Source organism: Zerene cesonia, chromosome 14 (genome assembly GCF_012273895.1).
Source record: "Zerene cesonia ecotype Mississippi chromosome 14, Zerene_cesonia_1.1, whole genome shotgun sequence".
In the NCBI taxonomy this organism is placed as follows: Eukaryota; Metazoa; Arthropoda; class Insecta; order Lepidoptera; family Pieridae; genus Zerene; species Zerene cesonia.
The window spans coordinates 3,413,712-3,432,619 of record NC_052115.1 but is presented as its reverse complement, the minus strand read 5'-3'; the positions used below and the strand labels follow the sequence as shown (position 1 = coordinate 3,432,619).

At 32.4% G+C, this 18,908-nt stretch overlaps 2 protein-coding genes across 3 annotated transcripts in view; one reads left to right on the top strand and one right to left on the bottom strand.

Annotated features, from left to right (window-relative positions):
* The window catches only part of LOC119832093 (semaphorin-1A), a 227,246-nt gene that overhangs the window by 26,311 nt on the left and 182,027 nt on the right, over nucleotides 1-18,908 (top strand). The window lies entirely within an intron of this gene.
* On the bottom strand, nucleotides 2,878-4,749 carry LOC119832095. The gene is made up of 3 exons (XM_038355711.1): nucleotides 4,611-4,749; nucleotides 4,116-4,195; nucleotides 2,878-3,399 (listed from the first exon to the last, which is right to left on the bottom strand). The coding sequence occupies exons 1-3, from the start codon at nucleotides 4,626-4,628 to the stop codon at nucleotides 3,186-3,188; spliced, it is 312 nt and encodes a 103-aa protein (XP_038211639.1). The 5' UTR covers nucleotides 4,629-4,749; the 3' UTR covers nucleotides 2,878-3,185.

Sequence of the window (18,908 nt, the reverse complement as noted above, 5' to 3'; positions counted from 1 at the left end):
TCGGCGTTAGCTTTTTCTTCGACCATGCGTTATATTTATTAGGAACAATATGTTGTTCTTTGTTTATTAAATTCTGTATAATATTTTCCATTTCATTTACTTTTGTATTATCTCTTAACACGATATGCACAGAGTGAATATGCATAGAGATGAAATACAGTACACAACCTATTTCCCTACAGTTTTTTAATTGCATCATAAAACATTAATCAAGCGTTTTTAAATGAACAACATAATCGCAAGTAAGTAATGAATTGACAAAAGAGTTAATTACTTGAAATTCAACTGTTCGTAAATCAATCCGAGCTTGACGTGTTTAAATTCACCTTAATTATATTGTGCACTTCATTATTTTTTATTTGGAAATTTATTTAAATAAAGGATACTTTAACAATGTATTTACAGAGTCCGAATTAATGTAAGTTAATGCGTAGATACTTAAGATAATATCTAAATATATTGTTTGTACTCTATTTTATTATTTATCTATTTTTGTCTATAAGACAAAGGATATAAATTAACCCTATTCCAATAGTAACGATGTATCCAGGGTTATGTGCATAGGTACATATAGAATCATATTTCGAAATGTGATGCCTATAGCCTTAGAGTCCATTACTTTGTGTAACGGGATGCTTGCAAACAAAATGGCTGTCCACTTTGACAAAAGCACAATAGCCGACATGCCGATAGCCGCTTGCAAATTGCGATAACGCGTATAAACAATGAGGCTCGCTGTATCGACCATTTTCACACTGATATTCAGTACAAGACTGAAGTAATTATAGCGAAATGGCCAACTGCGAACGCTGTGCGATGCTAATGGATATGCTTTCGTTGTACCAGCTGTACGAGACCCTACATAGATGACATAATATTATGTATATTTGTCTACATCTCTATGGTATATTTTTAAAAATACATTCGATTATACAGTGGACTTTTTAAAAATTTTGTGTATTTGTCGACATAATTATTGTATTAAGCAGTTATTACCTTTGCACTGAAGTACAATGAATATTAATCTAAGGATGTTTTTCTTTGTTACAGGTAAGATAAATAAGAATAATCGAAGAAACGAAAAAACAAAACCAGCGGCCACCCATTGGGAAACGTGTGCGTTATTATCGAGAACAAAAAAGTCTGATAAAACAAGTCTGAAAATTGACCAATTTACATTTAAAAAAGCGCATAGAAATAAAAGCGCGTCTAAACGCCTTATAGGACTCATGGTTCGTTGTTCACGATTCTATCGTATAACAAGTGACTGAATAAAACACATTTGCCGCTACCAATGTGTCTCTGTACTACACTTACAAGGCGTCCTTTGTTTTGGCCGTCCCGTACCCCCATTTTGTACACCGGCGTCACGTGCAAGCTACGATATAGGAAACGTGATGTGTGTCAAGTGTAGTATTAGTTACTGAATAAATAATCGCGTGGTTGGCAGACGCGTGACGATTGCTTCCCTTGAGGCTTGGCCTTCCAAAACTTGACTATCCGCAGTACGAATTGTTTGAGCTGTAGCGATGTTGACTTACATTATTGATTCTTTTGAAAATTGATGTTTGTTGCCTTTGTGGGAACCAATACTTTGAACGAGACAAGTTTACGTATTTATTGTATTGTTGTTGCTAGGAGTATGTTTGTAACAGTTGATGATATTTGTTGTTCTTCTTGTATTACGTGGCTAATATAATATATCTAAGTTACATATTTTTCACAATTAGTTTATAATTTAAAAGATGATCTGATTATTTCAGAATTTTCCATTCTTCTTCTATTTCTATTGCAGATATGACGGAATATTTAAATTCAAAATCTCAAATGAAATTTTGTATTTTTTTTTTATCATAAGCAGTAAGATAGGTTTTTGTTTTCTACCAGTGAATATCGTTTGATGTTTGATGATGATGATTCTGTGAATAATATTATGTCAAATAATATTATCCCTCTGAAGTAATGATCGCAAAGGTATAGGTAGATACGAATGAGAACTTTACAATAACAATTAAACAATTTCGCTTTTGAATATGAAATTAATGCGATTGAAAAGGTCTAATGATAAATAAAACAGTAATAAACGCATTAGCTTAATTACGTGCTAGGGCCCGTTTATAGCTCAGTTATAGTTTTGTTAACTAGCTAATGACCAACAGGTGTACTTTTATTGACCTAAGTCCATTTCCCTAATGATATGTTTGATAGTTTAACTCTTTGCAGTAAGAATGTAATTGCTATATTATTGCCGGACTAAGGCTCGTTTATTTAAATAGTAAGTAGGGGTGCACTGTTATTTTATTCACGGCAATATTTATATTTTTAGTTTTTCAAGCCAAAAATTATTAAAACTGATGGGGTTTGTACGCAAATGAAGTACCTTTTTGTACATTAATCCCTCCTAAAAACCTCAAGCGTTTTTTATTGTGAAGGTAGATAAATATTTATGAAGAGCTGTTAAACGGTTATCAAATATCTATATAGTTTATTTAAACGTAATTGAAATTAAACAATTCAACATTAACATTCCCGATTAACAAATTTTTATTTCAACTTGAAATATTTCATTTAATATCCATACTATTAAAACGTCATAGAATCTGAATTATCACTACCTGTTTTGTATGAGTATAAAGTATGCAAAAATTACTAAGTGATCTGATTTTGTTATCATTCATGCGTGAATAACTAAAAAAAGCGTTTCAGACTGGTTGGTGTGCAATTGTAATACGTGTACTCTATAAATGATACGTAATGTAGGCAAGGTAAATAGCACTTACAGTATGTTCAACGTCATAAGGACTGCATAGCACTGAGTGATCATAATTCGGATGAAAAGAAAGTCACGCAACAAAGAACGCAATAAAACGAAAAACGAAAAATCCAAACTTTAATTAATGTTGTATTTTTAATCTACGAAGAGTGTGACTATTCACTGAGATCGTCGTGAGATCACAACAATTATTTCTAATTACTGTAATCTTTTCCGCTCCATCATCATCAGTCACCATTAACTATCTATTAAAGCTTTGATGAGTGAACTAACTTCCTTACTAATAAACTTTATTACCGTTATGCTAAGTAATCATTGTTTTGTCCCCAACACGCAGGAGTGGAAGGAACATAACACAATCGATTAGATAACAGATTAAAAACGCTTATTACTAAGGCCCCATGTATTTGCATCAATGCAAGTAGCTGTAGTGCTCTCTGACTGGTACGAGGACGGGTTTTTCAATGGCCACCGTCTTAACAATGGGTACATGTACAGTGTTGATCACAGGCACAGGCTTGATGACCGGGACGGTGTGTACCACGGGCACTTCTCTCACGATGGGCACAGTTTCCACATGGTGGTGGTGGACTGTGTGTACTTCAGCTGGGACGTGGATTCTGATGCTGGAAGATGCAAAGGAAAAGAGATAGTTAATTTATATTAAGCGTATTGACGTAACAATAGTAGAAATTGAGAAGGAAAACTGAATGCGATAAGATGTAATGAATAAAAATATATTTATGAGAAAAAAAAATAACTGATGAAATTATCTCACAGAAACTTACAAAAGTCCGCTTTGCAAAATAAATCCGATCTATCAATCTGAATATTTATTATTTGTTCCGTTTAGAATTCATTATTTGTTGGGAAATTATACGTTTTATCCAACAATATCGGGATGGAGAGCTTAATAAACCTCCAAATCCCTTTTTGTGTTTAATCGAATTGTTTGCATTCGTTTATTTTAGCCGACTGACTACAACACATTGATAACGTTTTATTTGTTCAAAATTTTTATTCGAAAATTCTCGTGACTTCAGTTATTTCTGGGTATAATTTATTTATTTTATAATCTCCTCATTAACTTTAGATTTTTATATAAGCCTAAACTTAGATACCGTTTGTTGGGTTATCACTTTGAATATTATTTTATTTATTTCAAACGATAAGGTTCTTAATTCCTACAGCTATAATTATAATGTTAAATCTGATTGAAATAAGAACTGACAACCGACCGATCGGCAAATTAACATCACACAAAACGAGTACTTCTCATTTAAATTATTTCCCATATGTTTCTTTAAAATTATTAACAACCATATCTACAAATATTACTTACTGAGTTCTGTGACCGAATGTGGGATCTGGCACAGGGTTGGCGAGACACAGATGGCTGGTGACTATGGCGGCCAATACTAACTGTAACAAAAATACCAATTAATATTTCATACACGCTATTTACAATTATAAAGTCTTACTCTGGATAACGCTGAGAGTTTCATCAAAGGAATGTACAAGCTGTTTCTAATGTTGGTAGCAGTTAATTTAGAAAAGTAGAAGAATTTCCTATTTATTTTTATTTAGCTTAGTTTTTATGTCTGACTACGGGTAGCACTTCTTAAACCTTATAAATAAATAAAGGAAACATTTATAAATTGTATCCATTTGTGTTCCTTACGATCTAATGTCAGGTATTGTTTAGGGAGACTCCCTCCTTTAGGAATAGCCGCTTGAACAGCTGATCTACCATTTTCTTATTTTCCCACAAAAATCACTAATCAATAGATAACGATTACATTCACATAAATCGTATTATACAATAGCAAGTACTCACAGCGATGTTGCGGTACATTTCGGCGGTTGCTTGATTGCGTGTGTGACGATGCGTATGCGCATCGGTTAATATCTACTACGGTTGTGCAAGATCTTCGTCACGCTACCTGCTTCTTGCATTGTACAATTGGGGTTTTGGTGTGAACACTCCAGAAGCAAGGGTTAATCCATAAACTCAATGATCTAGAAAGGCCGTTGCAATTTAGGTTAAGTTAAGTTACTTATTGTTCATTCACGCGGGATATGCAAGGACAGAGATATTATGAAATGTTCATTTGTATATTTTTATAGTCGATTGATTTCAGTATTGAATACTAATAGGTGGTATCAATATGATTGGATGGATAGTGCATCAATTCAACCAAAAAGATTCTCATAATTTTTTTTTTGTCACCGATTGAGAGATAAATTTTTTCATAATATAAACACAGATACAAGTATAACTTAGTTGTTATTGTTATAATGTTGTTGTTATAATTATAATCATTATAATTCATGTACAATATTTTATAATAATTGACATAAAAATGGTGTCCCAGATAAACAATTTAGATCTCAAAATTAGCTACCGTCTACGCAAAATAATATAATTTTCTCGTCACAAAGTCATTACAATTTGATTCCATGTAATTTCTTGAAAAAACCGTTATCACTTTATAACATCACATTTATATGTAAAAACGCTCGAGATTATTCCAACCCGCGTTGCTGTATTCATAATAAACCAGTGTATCGAGTTTTCTACAATAACTTTTTTAATAAACATCTATCATAATTACGGATATTATGAATAAATGGGCAATCGTTCTGTGCACATTAAGAGCAGAGACTATTTCAGAATTTTCATTAAAAGGTTTTTTTTTGAGATGTAATTCTTCATTGGTATAAATAGATATTATAATATGTATAATAAATAGTGCACGGTTCTGTTCTACTGAATAAAATTGGATATTTTGTAACAGCTTCTTAGTGTGATAATTTCAACTATGTCATATCTTTATTATGGACATATGTAAGAGATTAAGTTCCGCTTTAATTGGTTCTAAATAACGATACTGTAAGTATAACTTTAATCCACGTCTTTTTGAACATCTTAAAGTGATAACCTTTTTTATGCATCGTATTTATATATCTTGTTGAAAAAATTGTTTTAACTAAACATTTTTCTAATAGCTTTATTATGAACGTTCTCAAAAAAAAAACATTCCTAGTTTTTTATACTCTAATAAGTGATAATTTTACTAAGTTCAAGTTCAGTTCAAACATAATTATAAAATGTTGAACGAACGAACCTGAACGTCATTAGGTCATTAATAAAGTAACAAATAGTAAGAAAGAGCGGCACATTCATAGATTTTAGATCAGTAGCACTGCATTTAGTAAATTAGTCCACGAGTTCATATTTCATAACTATCGATTAACTCGTTGTTTAATTAATTATCCGTATGTGTATCACAGCGTTTCATTATATTTGGTATGCTAGAACAGTTGAGTTGTAGTGTTTGCTATATTATTTATATGAATACCTATAATATATGTTGAGATACGTCTGGTATTGCACAAACGATGTAGCGATTAAGGTCTACATTGCGTTAATTTATTAATAAACGTTGATAAATTGGACTGCTGAAGGGTGATGAACTGTGATCCAAATTGAAGTTATTTTTCATAAAATCGATTATTATGATAATACGTGAAGACATGAAAAAATCCTAACGCAGTCTTGACTTTGTAATTAGATACAGCTATAGCAGTATTAGTGTCTAAGGATTAGAACTTCGAATATATTGGTATTATATTATTAAACTAATGAGTATTAAAAGGAGTCTGAAGTTAACATTTCTGAAACGTAGGCATGATACGCATATGCAGATATCCACGCACGCACTACGGTGCCTTTCTTGATTGGCTCTGCTCTATTATTTATACCTAGGTCTTAAAAGAACAAACTAAAAATACATAAACAATTAAATGTATGCAAAAAGTTGTGTATACAACAATATTGTTTATCAAATTACGATAACACATTTCGACTAGAACACTTAATATGTAACATCAGACCGATCAAACATATTTCCCCGGAGGGTCTTATATTAGAACTATTATAACATCAGTATACCGGGAAGTTATGTTGTGATGCCCGATCACTCTCCATTTTGCCAAAATTTGACGTATAATGTATCCATAATGACGTTTATACGGTGAGTATTTATGTAAATTTTTGTTTTCGTCTTCTATACGTAATGTGTGCTTGTTTTTATTTTAGATGTAAGCACGTGTAAGGGTTTGTATCTCGAGTAGGTTATAAATAGATCCTGTACAATATGTAATTCATATCTTTTTCAGTCTTTAACTAGAATACAACTCTGGCATCAATCTGAACACCAAAGCAATCGGTGTATATAGAATAGGAATTGTAAAGTATTTGCGAATTGTTATGAATATTAATGAATAACGCAAAAGTTATGAAATGCATTTGGACCCAATGAGTTGATTAGAATTTTTAATGAAATTTAGTTCAAAATTAATTCATTGCTATTTAAACATTAGTCAAACTTTCATAAATTAATATATATGACACATATTATGGGCAAATATGAAAGATTTTATATAAATACTATTATCTGAATAAATTGCGCAGATCGTAATGTACTATAACATATTTTTCTTCATTATAAATTTATTCTTTTTGAAATTTTAATTTATTACAATATTATGTAAGCTGAAGAGCTTGTTTGTTTGATTAAACGCGCTTATCTCAGGAACAACTAGACTGATTTCAAACATTCTTCCACCGTTGGACATGTGCACGATCCCTGGATGCTATAGGCCATATAATATGTACTACGGGCGAAGCTATTTGAAATATCCGCTCGTTTGTCTTACTAAAGTAGAGAGATATAACAATAAATATGTAGTTTACATCTAAGTATTGTGTTTTTTATGAAGTTGTAAACAGTTAACATATAAACGTTTACGCAGCTCGTAGTAAACACCATAACAAAGTTTTATATGCTTACCGAGAAGTCCTTTTCGTATCTTTATAAACATCATACAAACTTGGCCATAAGACGTAAATATCAAAGTTTACTTGACACATAAAAGTTATTAATAAAAGGTCGTATTTGTAAAATGTATATTGTTTGTTTGATTTATCGCTACTTTCAGTTTGTTATTGGTGAAATAACAGCGATATCTTTAATAACAATATATAAAAATCTGCATTATTTAAGAAATATAAGCCAACTACTGGGCTTATTGATTCGTATTTCTTATTTAACAAAAAATCTATTTATATCTTTGTGTTTGTGTGGTTTACATAAATAAAATAATTTTAGGCAAGTTTATTCGCTACTAGCTTTTGCCCGCAGCTTCACAGGCCTATATCTGGAGTAGTTTAAAAGATATACATATAAACATTCCTCTTAAATTACTCTGTCTTTAGAAAACTTCAAAATCCGTTGCGTAGTTTAAAAGATTTAAGCATACACAGGGACATAGGGACATAGGGACAGAGAAAGCGACTTGTTTTATACTATGTAATGAGAATTTATGAGATGAATTTAATAAACACATAGAATAATAATTCACAATATTGTAAAAATATAAGGAAATTTATGCATGCCAAAACTTAAATTTGCGTTTCAGTTATTCAAATGAGGAATTTTCGTCACGTACACAAAGTATTTTGTTTAAAAGTGTCCCAACTATCAAGTTTCACAATTCAAGCTCATACAACGACATAATGTATATTTAGATGTTGGTAAGGTCGTACAAAGGTTGTCCCTAGATTCCAACCTTTATACATCTGATATTTGGTTAATTAAACCTATGTATGTTATAAATTATGTGTTACTATATAAATATTCGGTGAATTAGTGTTCATTAGCGTAAGACTAACAATGATATATTGTTGAAATGGGTTCAGAATACGCTACCCGGTTACTAACGATACTATTAGGCTCGATTTAATTCGTAGTTGACTTCATATTTCGCGTTTAATTAAATAGATGTAAATGATACATAATACAACACAAATATTTATTTGATTGCTAGTAGTTCATCAGGATTGTTCATTTAATACAACGCCATCTAGTTCTAAACTGAGTATAACTTATAGTAGTTGTTTATTTCAGAATAGTTGATTATCTAGTTTAATATCGGTTTTAAGCTCCGTAACGTAGTTTGTACGTGAAATAAAAAGAAACAACTGTAGATCGTACATCCATACAAACTTTCTGATTTATAATATTTTTCTCTTTCTAATGTATATGGGTCTTAAGGTCTAAGCTCCTTTGCTATACTTTCTAAATGTCAAATATGTAATGAACATAATCTAACGTAAAAACTGTACCTAATATCTACAATATCTCCAGGCCAAATTAACCAAAGATAACGTTATTTCTTCAATTAGGTTTAGAATACATATTTTATTCACGCCACGGCAAGTCATTAATATATTCATATTATGACAGTATTCCATACGATGCTTATAAAACCCTGTCTTCCCGTAAGTTCACTTTGAGACGTCCTGAGAGGATTACACTTTTAATCCCTCGCAGGTCACTCGACTTACGTCACGTGGCAAAGCCTCTGTTTTTATTACACTATGTTTCTGGATTTTTCGGTGTGCACATCTGTGTATTATGGGCATGTACTCGCATACGTGTATTTTTCTTAGTTTTATTTTTGCTTGTACAATAAACGTTACTTGAAATTTTATCTGGCACACTTAGCTTTATTATGAATTGTATTTCTGCGAATGTTCTAGACCATTTCATTTAGAATTGTACACGGAAGTTATGACATCAATAGTTATGGAAATTATATTTTTGAATTATTTAAAAAATAATTTCTAACCGAAGTTCTCCAAAAAACGAAGAAGGTTCTCTTAATCGATTATATTATTTTTTTGTTTTCTTTCTTGAAAGCTCATTGGGATTCAACCGATAGGCGTTTTTGTTTTTATATTCAATAGGTATGTATTGTCATTTAGTCTCATTTTATAAACTGGAGTGGTCCCTCTCCATGGATATCGGTGACCTTTTTTTTTGCAGAAAACAATTAAATTATCTATTTTAATAACCTTTACAATTCGAACAGGCGAGGCGCAATGGTTTTTACAACAGACCATCTAACATTATTAAAATATAATCAAGACGATATTTCTACATAACATCATGACATAATACCCAGTAGTTAAAGCAGTGAGATTTATGCCTCAGTAATTAGCTATTTGAATACGAAATGACGTAGAGTTTTCATATGCAGATTTTACTAGCAGAATATGATTACTCCGGCCATTACATATGAGTTAAGTTCCTCCTCAGTTCAATGTCACCCGACATTAATTCCAGATATCGGAATACTTGGAGTTAGTCGTTAAATCCAAGTTATTGCAGATCGTGACGGGTCCCGTGTCTCGAGCCAATAAGCTCAGTAATGGTCTTGCCAACTATTGACATCTGAAGACGAAACTTCGTATGGTTGAAGCAGTTTTGGACTGACTTCGGCCACCGCAATAACCTTTAATTGATTATGTTTCGCTTTTCAATCCTCAAGGGATAACATATCCTGAGGAGTTTTTGCTGATGAGAGTTTCTTCGACGAGAATTCTGATGTATGTTGTATACAAGATTATGTATCTTAGTGTATAATATTATATATTATTAATTTTCTCATAGACATGTAGCAATATAATAACTTTTGATTAATTAATCCTGGTAAGCTATTTAAAATTTTTCTTTGACGAAGCTACACAAAATTGTGTGTAACTTAGCAAGTAACTAATGTAACGTTTGAAATGGATTGTTCTTACGAAATATAAAAGTACATAAATACTTCGGCAGTAAGAAAAAAGTTACAATCCGAAATTTAATGCGTGTTCGCTAGAGGCACTTTCTCCCTTGTTTTATTTGGAGAGGGCCGCTCCGAGGCGTAAAAACGACATAGCCGTGGTCGAGTAGTGTATAATAAAATGTCTATTTCAGAGGCATATAAAAAGGCCTTCAGACATCCGAGTATCACAGTTACATAACACGAGAGGCATTATTCGTGCAGAGTCAACTTGCAAGGATATCGTAAAGATTGGATGGCACATCAAACTCATAAAGCATTGAGTTGGAATTGCAAATATGTCATTGCTATCAAAGAGGACTCTTATATTAATGAAGTTTAATAATGAAGGAAAGGAACTGTAGTAAACTTGCATGAACATTAATGGATGTAACTTTAGTTTGGACAAATTTTATTACAATAAATATAATATTCCAATTTTGGAATACAGGAAACGATTCTGTATTGTGATTTATGATTGAGTCGGCTTAAAGTATTTTATTTCTTTGGTCGTGATAATAAGCTTTACTGTAGCAATTTTTATTATATAAATTTTTTTTATTATATACCATAACAAACAGTGTCAAACATCTTACGAATACGTACTAATGGCTCAAATAAGAGCCACGTCTTATTTGTAGTCGCGGATAATAATCGAATCTTTAAAGCACAGCTTAATTACCTGAAGTGCTTAACTCCTCTATAGAGAATGCACGTCATTATCATATTATAATTCAGTTGGAACGTGAACTCGTAATTTGATATTTAACATGAGCCTGACAAGTGACGTGCATTGCATGCTCACGCTATGTATCTCAGAGGTGGAATGCATATTATGTTTCTAGCACAGTCATAGTATGTTTTGACAGCCCGATTCGTACATAGTTATATTGTTAGATAGTGACCTCATATTTTGTCTTTAATAAAATTTGTACTACGTATCATAAAAAATAGTTTTTTACATTCATAACGAGATAAATTATTTTAGTCGAATCGTTATTTGACCGATTGCCCATAGAGAATATGGGCTTTTATGGTTGATAACTTGGAAATGCAAAAATAGTCGAGTCGAAAATCTTTACATAATTCATAATTTTATGGCCAATTACAATTTATAATTAAAAGAAAACTGGCATGAAATATGGAATGCAAAACTAACCACGCGGCGCTATCTAGGCTCACTATTTCAAATGTTAATTTAATTTTCCACAATGGTCGTGTCTGAATAGCAAAGGACAAGTCTAGAACAAAAAATCCACTCGAGTGGATCTCGTAATTTCGCTAATTAACTTTCTGAGTCACGTACAAATTAAGATGGCGAAGAAATATTCAAGTAGAACGTTTTTAGCAAATGAAGGACTAACGCCCTAAACGTTCATTTGAATAAAGACGTGATGATGTTTTTATTATCTTTGTTGATGTCATACTTGATGCGGATATGAAATTCGGTCCAATAAATCGTCTCGACGAAGGTTAATAAAGGATAGAGTAATTAAGAAACATTAACAGTTAAGGAAAATCTAAAATGGAACACATTTTATTCGATATTACGATAAAATTTGCGACGCATGGAAATGGGACGATTATTTTAGCATATTATGAATGTGTGAATAAATTGGAAATTTGATTACTTTGAATCAGTTCATTTAAAATTTTACAAATGTAATATTATGTGTATCACTATTGTATTAAAATTAATATAATAACACAAAAATATCAATGATTTTGCACACTACCCGTAAAAATAATCATAAACTTTATTACATTAGGAACATTCATTAAAACGCAAATGTTCGGTTCAAAAGAAAGCATAATTAAATCGGACTAAAACGTATGTCAAATTTAACTGAAAGAGTTGAGACAATATCAAACGGTAATATACGGTGCTAATTAGCGGTATTGTCTGAGGTCTCTCGGGTGACGACGTATTATATGACACACGTATTTCGTTTTACTTTATACTCGATCATTCATTGCTGTCATCGTTGGATGAAGGTTGACGTAAAATTTTAATATGCCGCAGAGAGCAAAAAGAAAAACGTGTCTGGTCACTAGGAGGGTTTTATCCTCCGTATGTCCGTAGTCCATTTTCTTGTCTTTCTTTATATAAAGCAATATTAAACTAGTTTGGTAGTTAAATTTATAACATTCTTATATATGCGTACCTAACCTCAAAATAATATGACTAAGTGATGAGGCAACCCAATAAATTGTAATCTATCTTAATTATTTAGAAAAGAAAATATTTATAAGGTTTGTGTGTTGTATGTTGTCATCTACAATTTTGTTGAATGTATTAGTGTTTACTATGCCTACTATGCGATTCAATTAGGAATAGGAATGTTTTTTTTTTTATGTCATAGCGGGCAACTGAGCTGGTGGTTCGCCTGATGGTAAGCGATCACCACCGCCCATGAACATTCGCAAAGGTTGGGCCTCTGTGAATGCGCTGCCCGCTTTTTTGGGATAAGGGAAAAGGAATGGATTAACTGGAAAGAAGGAATGGACTGGGACGGGTGAGGAAAAGGAAACGGGCCTCCGGCTCCCCCACTCACCGCACGAAACACAGTGGCATGCCACTATTTCACGCCGGTTTTCTGTGGGGGTGTGGTACTTCCCCGGTGCGAGCTGGCCCAATTCGTGCCGAAGCGTGCTCGACTCCCACAATAATGATTAATGTCAATGATCTATGTTTCAATTAAGTATCACCATTAATAAAAATATGCTTTACCTATAAATATTTTTTGCATTCTACTCTTATAAATCGAATTTAAATTAAAACGTTATTTCTGCTTATTTTAATAATATATACTATTAGCACCTATGACGTCATTAAATGGCGCTGGAATAATTGAATCGCATCGTAATTTTATTGTTAGGTACGATGTTCATTTTCTTATTAATAATTTGTTTCAGGTAAGGAATCACGTGATCATCTTCAGCTTGGCAATATGAACATTACGAAGATACACGTAGCACGACACACATCAAAATGCAATGATAAACATGAAGGTAATCCTTTCATTACTAGTCTGAACTCATTCACCTATATTCTCATACTATATTCATAATATTTCGGTAAATGAACATTGCAAGTCGCAGTTCGTGTTTAGGAATGAAAATGTTCATTAGGTACATATTTTCTTTTCAAAAAATTGGCACGTAAAATAGATCTGTATAAAACATCTTAACATTACAATTACTTCACAAAAATAACTAAAAAAAACAATGGAACAACTCTAAGAGACAATAATGTAAAAATACAGAACGACAATAATCTGTTTAAATAACCGTAATTGAATTGTAGTAGTATGTCATAGGACGCGTCCAGAGTTGTTTTTGCAGAAAAGAGTGAATTAGGTTGGCTCAGTTCTTTGAGCCACAATTCCACCGGGTCCGTAAGCGGTAGTTAAGTAATAATAAACCTTCTTGAAGTCAAATTACTATCTGGGGCAGTTAGCTAATTACACATAGGAATAGCCCGTTAGTACCCTTATCACGTTTATCCGAGCCCAAATAAAGCAAATGGTGCCTAAATTACTGCTCCGAGCTTTACGCAGTGAGGATTTTATTCTGGGTAAGTGTGATTCTGATTTATGTGATCTCTGGTCACGTTACGGGGTTCGATTGTCTTTCAATTGTGTCGGTTGCGATAGCAACATCAGATAAGTTCGACCGACAGTCAGCAATAGCTAGGGTATTTTCGTTGACTCGAAAGTTGTGGTTGTGATTGCCTGTTTATTTATAGGTATTATTAAAATTTGTATTTTTGTATTACATTTAGGTGTTAAAACAAACACGTTGAAAACAGGAGAAAACGAAATATTAAAGCTTTATTTAGTCTTTCATAAAAAAATAACATTAAAATCTTATTTATTAATATTTCATGATAAAAGTGTTGACATTTTGTTATGCTTAGCAAATTTTAAAGGTATAAGCTTAGTTCAAAAGATTTATAATATACCAATAAATGGTTGGCAGGACAAGGGCGTTGTTTCCTTTGTTATTTTATTATTATATTTACCCATTACTCGAAAATAATTAAGTTAGGATAGTTAAATATAAAAAGAAATCTTAAAAATAGTAAGGTTAAAACATTTATTCGGTTGTATTACATAAAAGTTTTAATGTTAATAAACATCAAATTAACAAATGTCGTTAATAAATAAACTCTAGCCGCCATGGCTTGCTTACAATAAAATAACAATAACAATATTGCTGATAAATGCGTAATTAACATAAAGAAGACGTAATTAACAGAAACGTGTTTGCCGCTAAGTGTATCACTTATACTTGATTTTACAAATGAGACATCTCAAGACTAGCTCAAGTTATTGGCTTTATTACGCTGACACGACGCTTCAAAAACCTCCCTTCTGAAGCATATTTGAAAACAAGACAAAATGCGAATCAACCGTTTATGTATCATATTTTCTGCACACCAGGGTCTAATTTTGTTTAACACGCCCGGGTGTAACTTGATAGAATTTCCTTGTACGTGTAGACATCTTTCATGTGCTCCCTTTAAAGCGTGATGGCGATGTAGATAAAGTGCATTTCGATATTAAAACTTCGAAACTGTTTTGCAGTTGTGGTGCGAAAACACGGAGTTTGGAATGTTTGGGTGTGCGTAATGGTGGCTTGTTGACCACATAGTGAAACTTCTAGAATATGTCGTTTTCATGAGCATAGATTTGCACGATTCTTCGAACTAGAAGTGCGAGATGAATACACCGATTGCTTTATCAAAGACTAACAATATTTGATTCGTTGGACATAAAGGGCAAACAAAGAAACATAAATATTTATCGACAAAATTATAAATATAGAATGAGACGAATGAGTTATCCAGCTCACGAAGTAGCTTAATCAGATTTTTACTGATATATCGAATAATAATACGATAATAAGAGGCTGGCAGAACATAATTTGGAATAACAGTTTTTCACCATGTTCGGAAACATACACTTTTCTTAAATATATTGTCTAGTCAGCGCGAGTATGGTCTTGCTGAACTACATTATATATGTTATTAGTTCTACAACACTCTATGCTCAACCAATAACAAATTTATATACTGAATTGTCCCTATGAAATCAGGTTTGAACCAGCTGTATAAACAATAAGACGTTAGTTCTAATGTTTAACGAGAAAATTGACCTGTAACTGTATGAAAGGTTCTCCGAAGATCTTACGAAGTAGAGCTAGTTGCCATACTGTGATTACCCTGGGGACTTAACTTTGTTTATACATGTTAGAATTGATTTCTCTGTGTAATAATACACTGATATTGATTTTATGTCGTTAGTTAATGTTTGATGCTTGTTTGCTGATTACACGTATGTAAATTTCAATTTGATTTTAATGTGTGTTGTGAAATTTATAGCTGAATTTAGGGGCTTTAATAATGACGTGGCATATCTGGTAATTTCTAGAAATTATTATTGTTTGGTTCGTTTTGTTGTTGTGTTATTTGTCACATTACTGGAAATAATAGCGTGACAAATAACATGACTACTAGTTCACTTTAAACTAATCCTACTAATGCAAAGTTTGTAAGGATGTGTGTGTGTTTGTTGCTCTTTTACACGAAAACTTCTAGACCGATTATAATGAAATTTGGTACGTAGACGGCTGGGCAACTGGAATAACATATAGGCTTTTTATCCCGATATTCCTATGGGATACGGACTTACGCGGGTGAAACCGCGGGGCGCAGCTAGTAACATAATAGTGTTATAAATATATAATATGTTTTAAAAAATATTTATGAATATCACAATATAATACATAACACAGTCGCTTTTCACCGTCTGTGTCTTTATGCTTAGATTTTTAAAATTACGCAAAAGATTTTGACGGAGTGTTTTTAATAGAAAGAGTAATTCAAGAGGAAGGTGTGTGTATATTATGTATTTTTGTTCCCGTGCGAAGTCAGGGCGGATCGCTAGTATATTATAGATTGTTAAACAACATTGTTACTACAAAATTATAACAATCACTTCAACAAATATAACTTATATTAAAAACGTGTATATAAATCATTCGTTACACAATATTTACATAACGCTTATACATATGGCATAACAATCTTGTTTGATGATTTTATTACCTATTTAATTACTTTACGTTATAAATTGGTTATAAAGAAAATTGACATCAATGTGCAATGTATTGAATATACTACTTCGCGATTTTCCTATGAACATGCTTCAAACTTTCTTTTATATACAGCTTCGACTTATTATAACATCTTATCCCTTTACATTACTATTAACAAGACGTATAGAGCTATATGAAAACAGATTAGAAGCGGAGTTTCCTTTGATGGACTTATTTTAATGGATTTCCCTGTTCGCAAACTTTCTTATGATCGCTTAATCTTCCAGTGAGATATATTTTTATGTGATTTATGAACGTACGACGCCGCCCTGACTAGACTATAGAAATTATTTTAATCTATATTAGAGCCTTTTTAATCTAGATGTTGGAGAGGCGTTTTTATATTTATGAGTCATTAAGTAGCATTGCTATAGGCTATAATAATATTAAGTATATTTTAGCATTTTGTATATTTTTTGTATTTCTTCAGAATTTATGATATTTATGTCGTCTTTTAGTGGGTATAGGATTTTGTTGTTTTATTTCATAGGTCCAATCGTGTAAATGTTATGAAATATTACCATTTTATTTAGAAATTTAAGACTTTTTTAACGGCTTTATTATGTGTCTCGAAGTTTTCACTTTACATGGAGCGTGGTCATGGGTAGAATGAAAAACAGAGAAACGGAGAACATATAATATGATAAATAAATCGCGATTATGATTTTTTACAAGAATAAATCAAAGACAAGAAAATACTATCAACATTTTATAGCAATTTCATTGTAGGAAACAATTCCACCTCAATATATTCGTAAGCAATTTTGCAAATGTTGTAGATTTAGTTCGGATACATAAATCCCCACAGAGTAGATGTCGCTTCTGTCCGGTTAGGACTGTCTAATGCGAGTGTCGTGTCTACGGAACTAATAGGGCTTAATTTAACCCTTCCATGTCCTAGACGTCGGCTGTAAGACCCGGCTCGGTTATTGTTTAAACCCGGTATTAAGATTATTGTGCTGAATTTTTAGTTTATAGTGAGTGGTTTGGTAACGTTAATGTAAGAGGCGATAGGATTTTTGGAACCCAGGACAAGATGCATTAGTCTTTTAAACTTTATTCCGGCGTTTTAATCGTGTTTGTTAAAACTAATTAATCAGAAACTTTGTATTTGTGTAAAGAAATAAATATATTTATTTATAGTTATAACTTAATACATACACATTTAACATAATTAAAAAAATATATATTTAATGTTCCCCCCAAACATGCGTAGTGGATAATGATGATGAGAAAAAACTTAACCCGTCTAACATTACCCGACTTATTGAAATTAACATAATCAGGCGCATTTCAATCGATTTATATAGATGGTTGGCTAAGGCAATGCAAAGCTATTCCCTTAGGATATATCTATTAAATTTATTGTTTATTAAGCTCATTTATTTTCGATTCATATAAACTCTAATCTCGCCCCGTCCGTTATAATCCAACAATAATTTTGTATACTCATTTACTCTGTCTCGGTCAGGACGTCTAATTTACTGTAATGCCTACCCTTGTCTGCATTAACCATTAACTTGTGACATGCTTAATTCGCTAAGTGCTGTGGTCAGTCCTTTGCTTAGTCTGAGACGCCTTCGACTTACTTATAAATCTTTAAGCGACCTAAGTTATATTTGAAGCGCGCGCAGATACAACGAGAGTAAATTTATTATTTGTCGTCAATTATTGTTGAGGATACCGAAATTATAATGTTATAGCAAAATGGAGGAGTTAATGGTATGACTGTTTATTTGTTTGCCAGCTTCTCGCCTTGACCCAGTTAAATCGGTATATAAACAAAATATTCTTGTACATATATATAAATTTTTTTTTTGGGAGTCGAGCACGCTTCGGCACGAATTGGGCCAGCTCGCACCGGGGAAGTACCACACCCCCACAGAAAACCGGCGTGAAATAGTGGCATGCCACTGTGTTTCGTACGGTGAGTGGGGGAGTCGGAGGCCCGTTTCCTTTTCCTCATCCGTCCCAGTCCATTCCTTCTTTCCAGTCGTTAATCCATTCCTTTTCCCTTACCCCAAAAAAGCGGGCAGCGCATTCGCAGAAGCCCTACCTTTGCGAATGTTCATGGGCGGTGGTGATCGCTTACCATCAGGCGAACCACCAGCTCAGTTGCCCGCTATGACAGAAAAAAAAAAAAAATCTGTTAAACCACACCAAAAATCATTTGTGTTTATGGTTTTTGTATTTAATATATATAAAATTTAGAATGATTGAAATACATTTGTAATTATCTACAATACCTATCGAAGATTATTAATTAATTAGCAAATAGGTACATAATTTATTTATAACATTA

What these genes read in the sequence shown, in the direction of transcription:
- LOC119832095 (XM_038355711.1), bottom strand. An exon ending in ACATTCGGTCACAGAACTCA is followed by an intron (nt 3,400 to 4,115) that starts GTAAGTAATATT and finishes TGCATCTTCCAG; the next exon opens with CATCAGAATCCACGTCCCAG.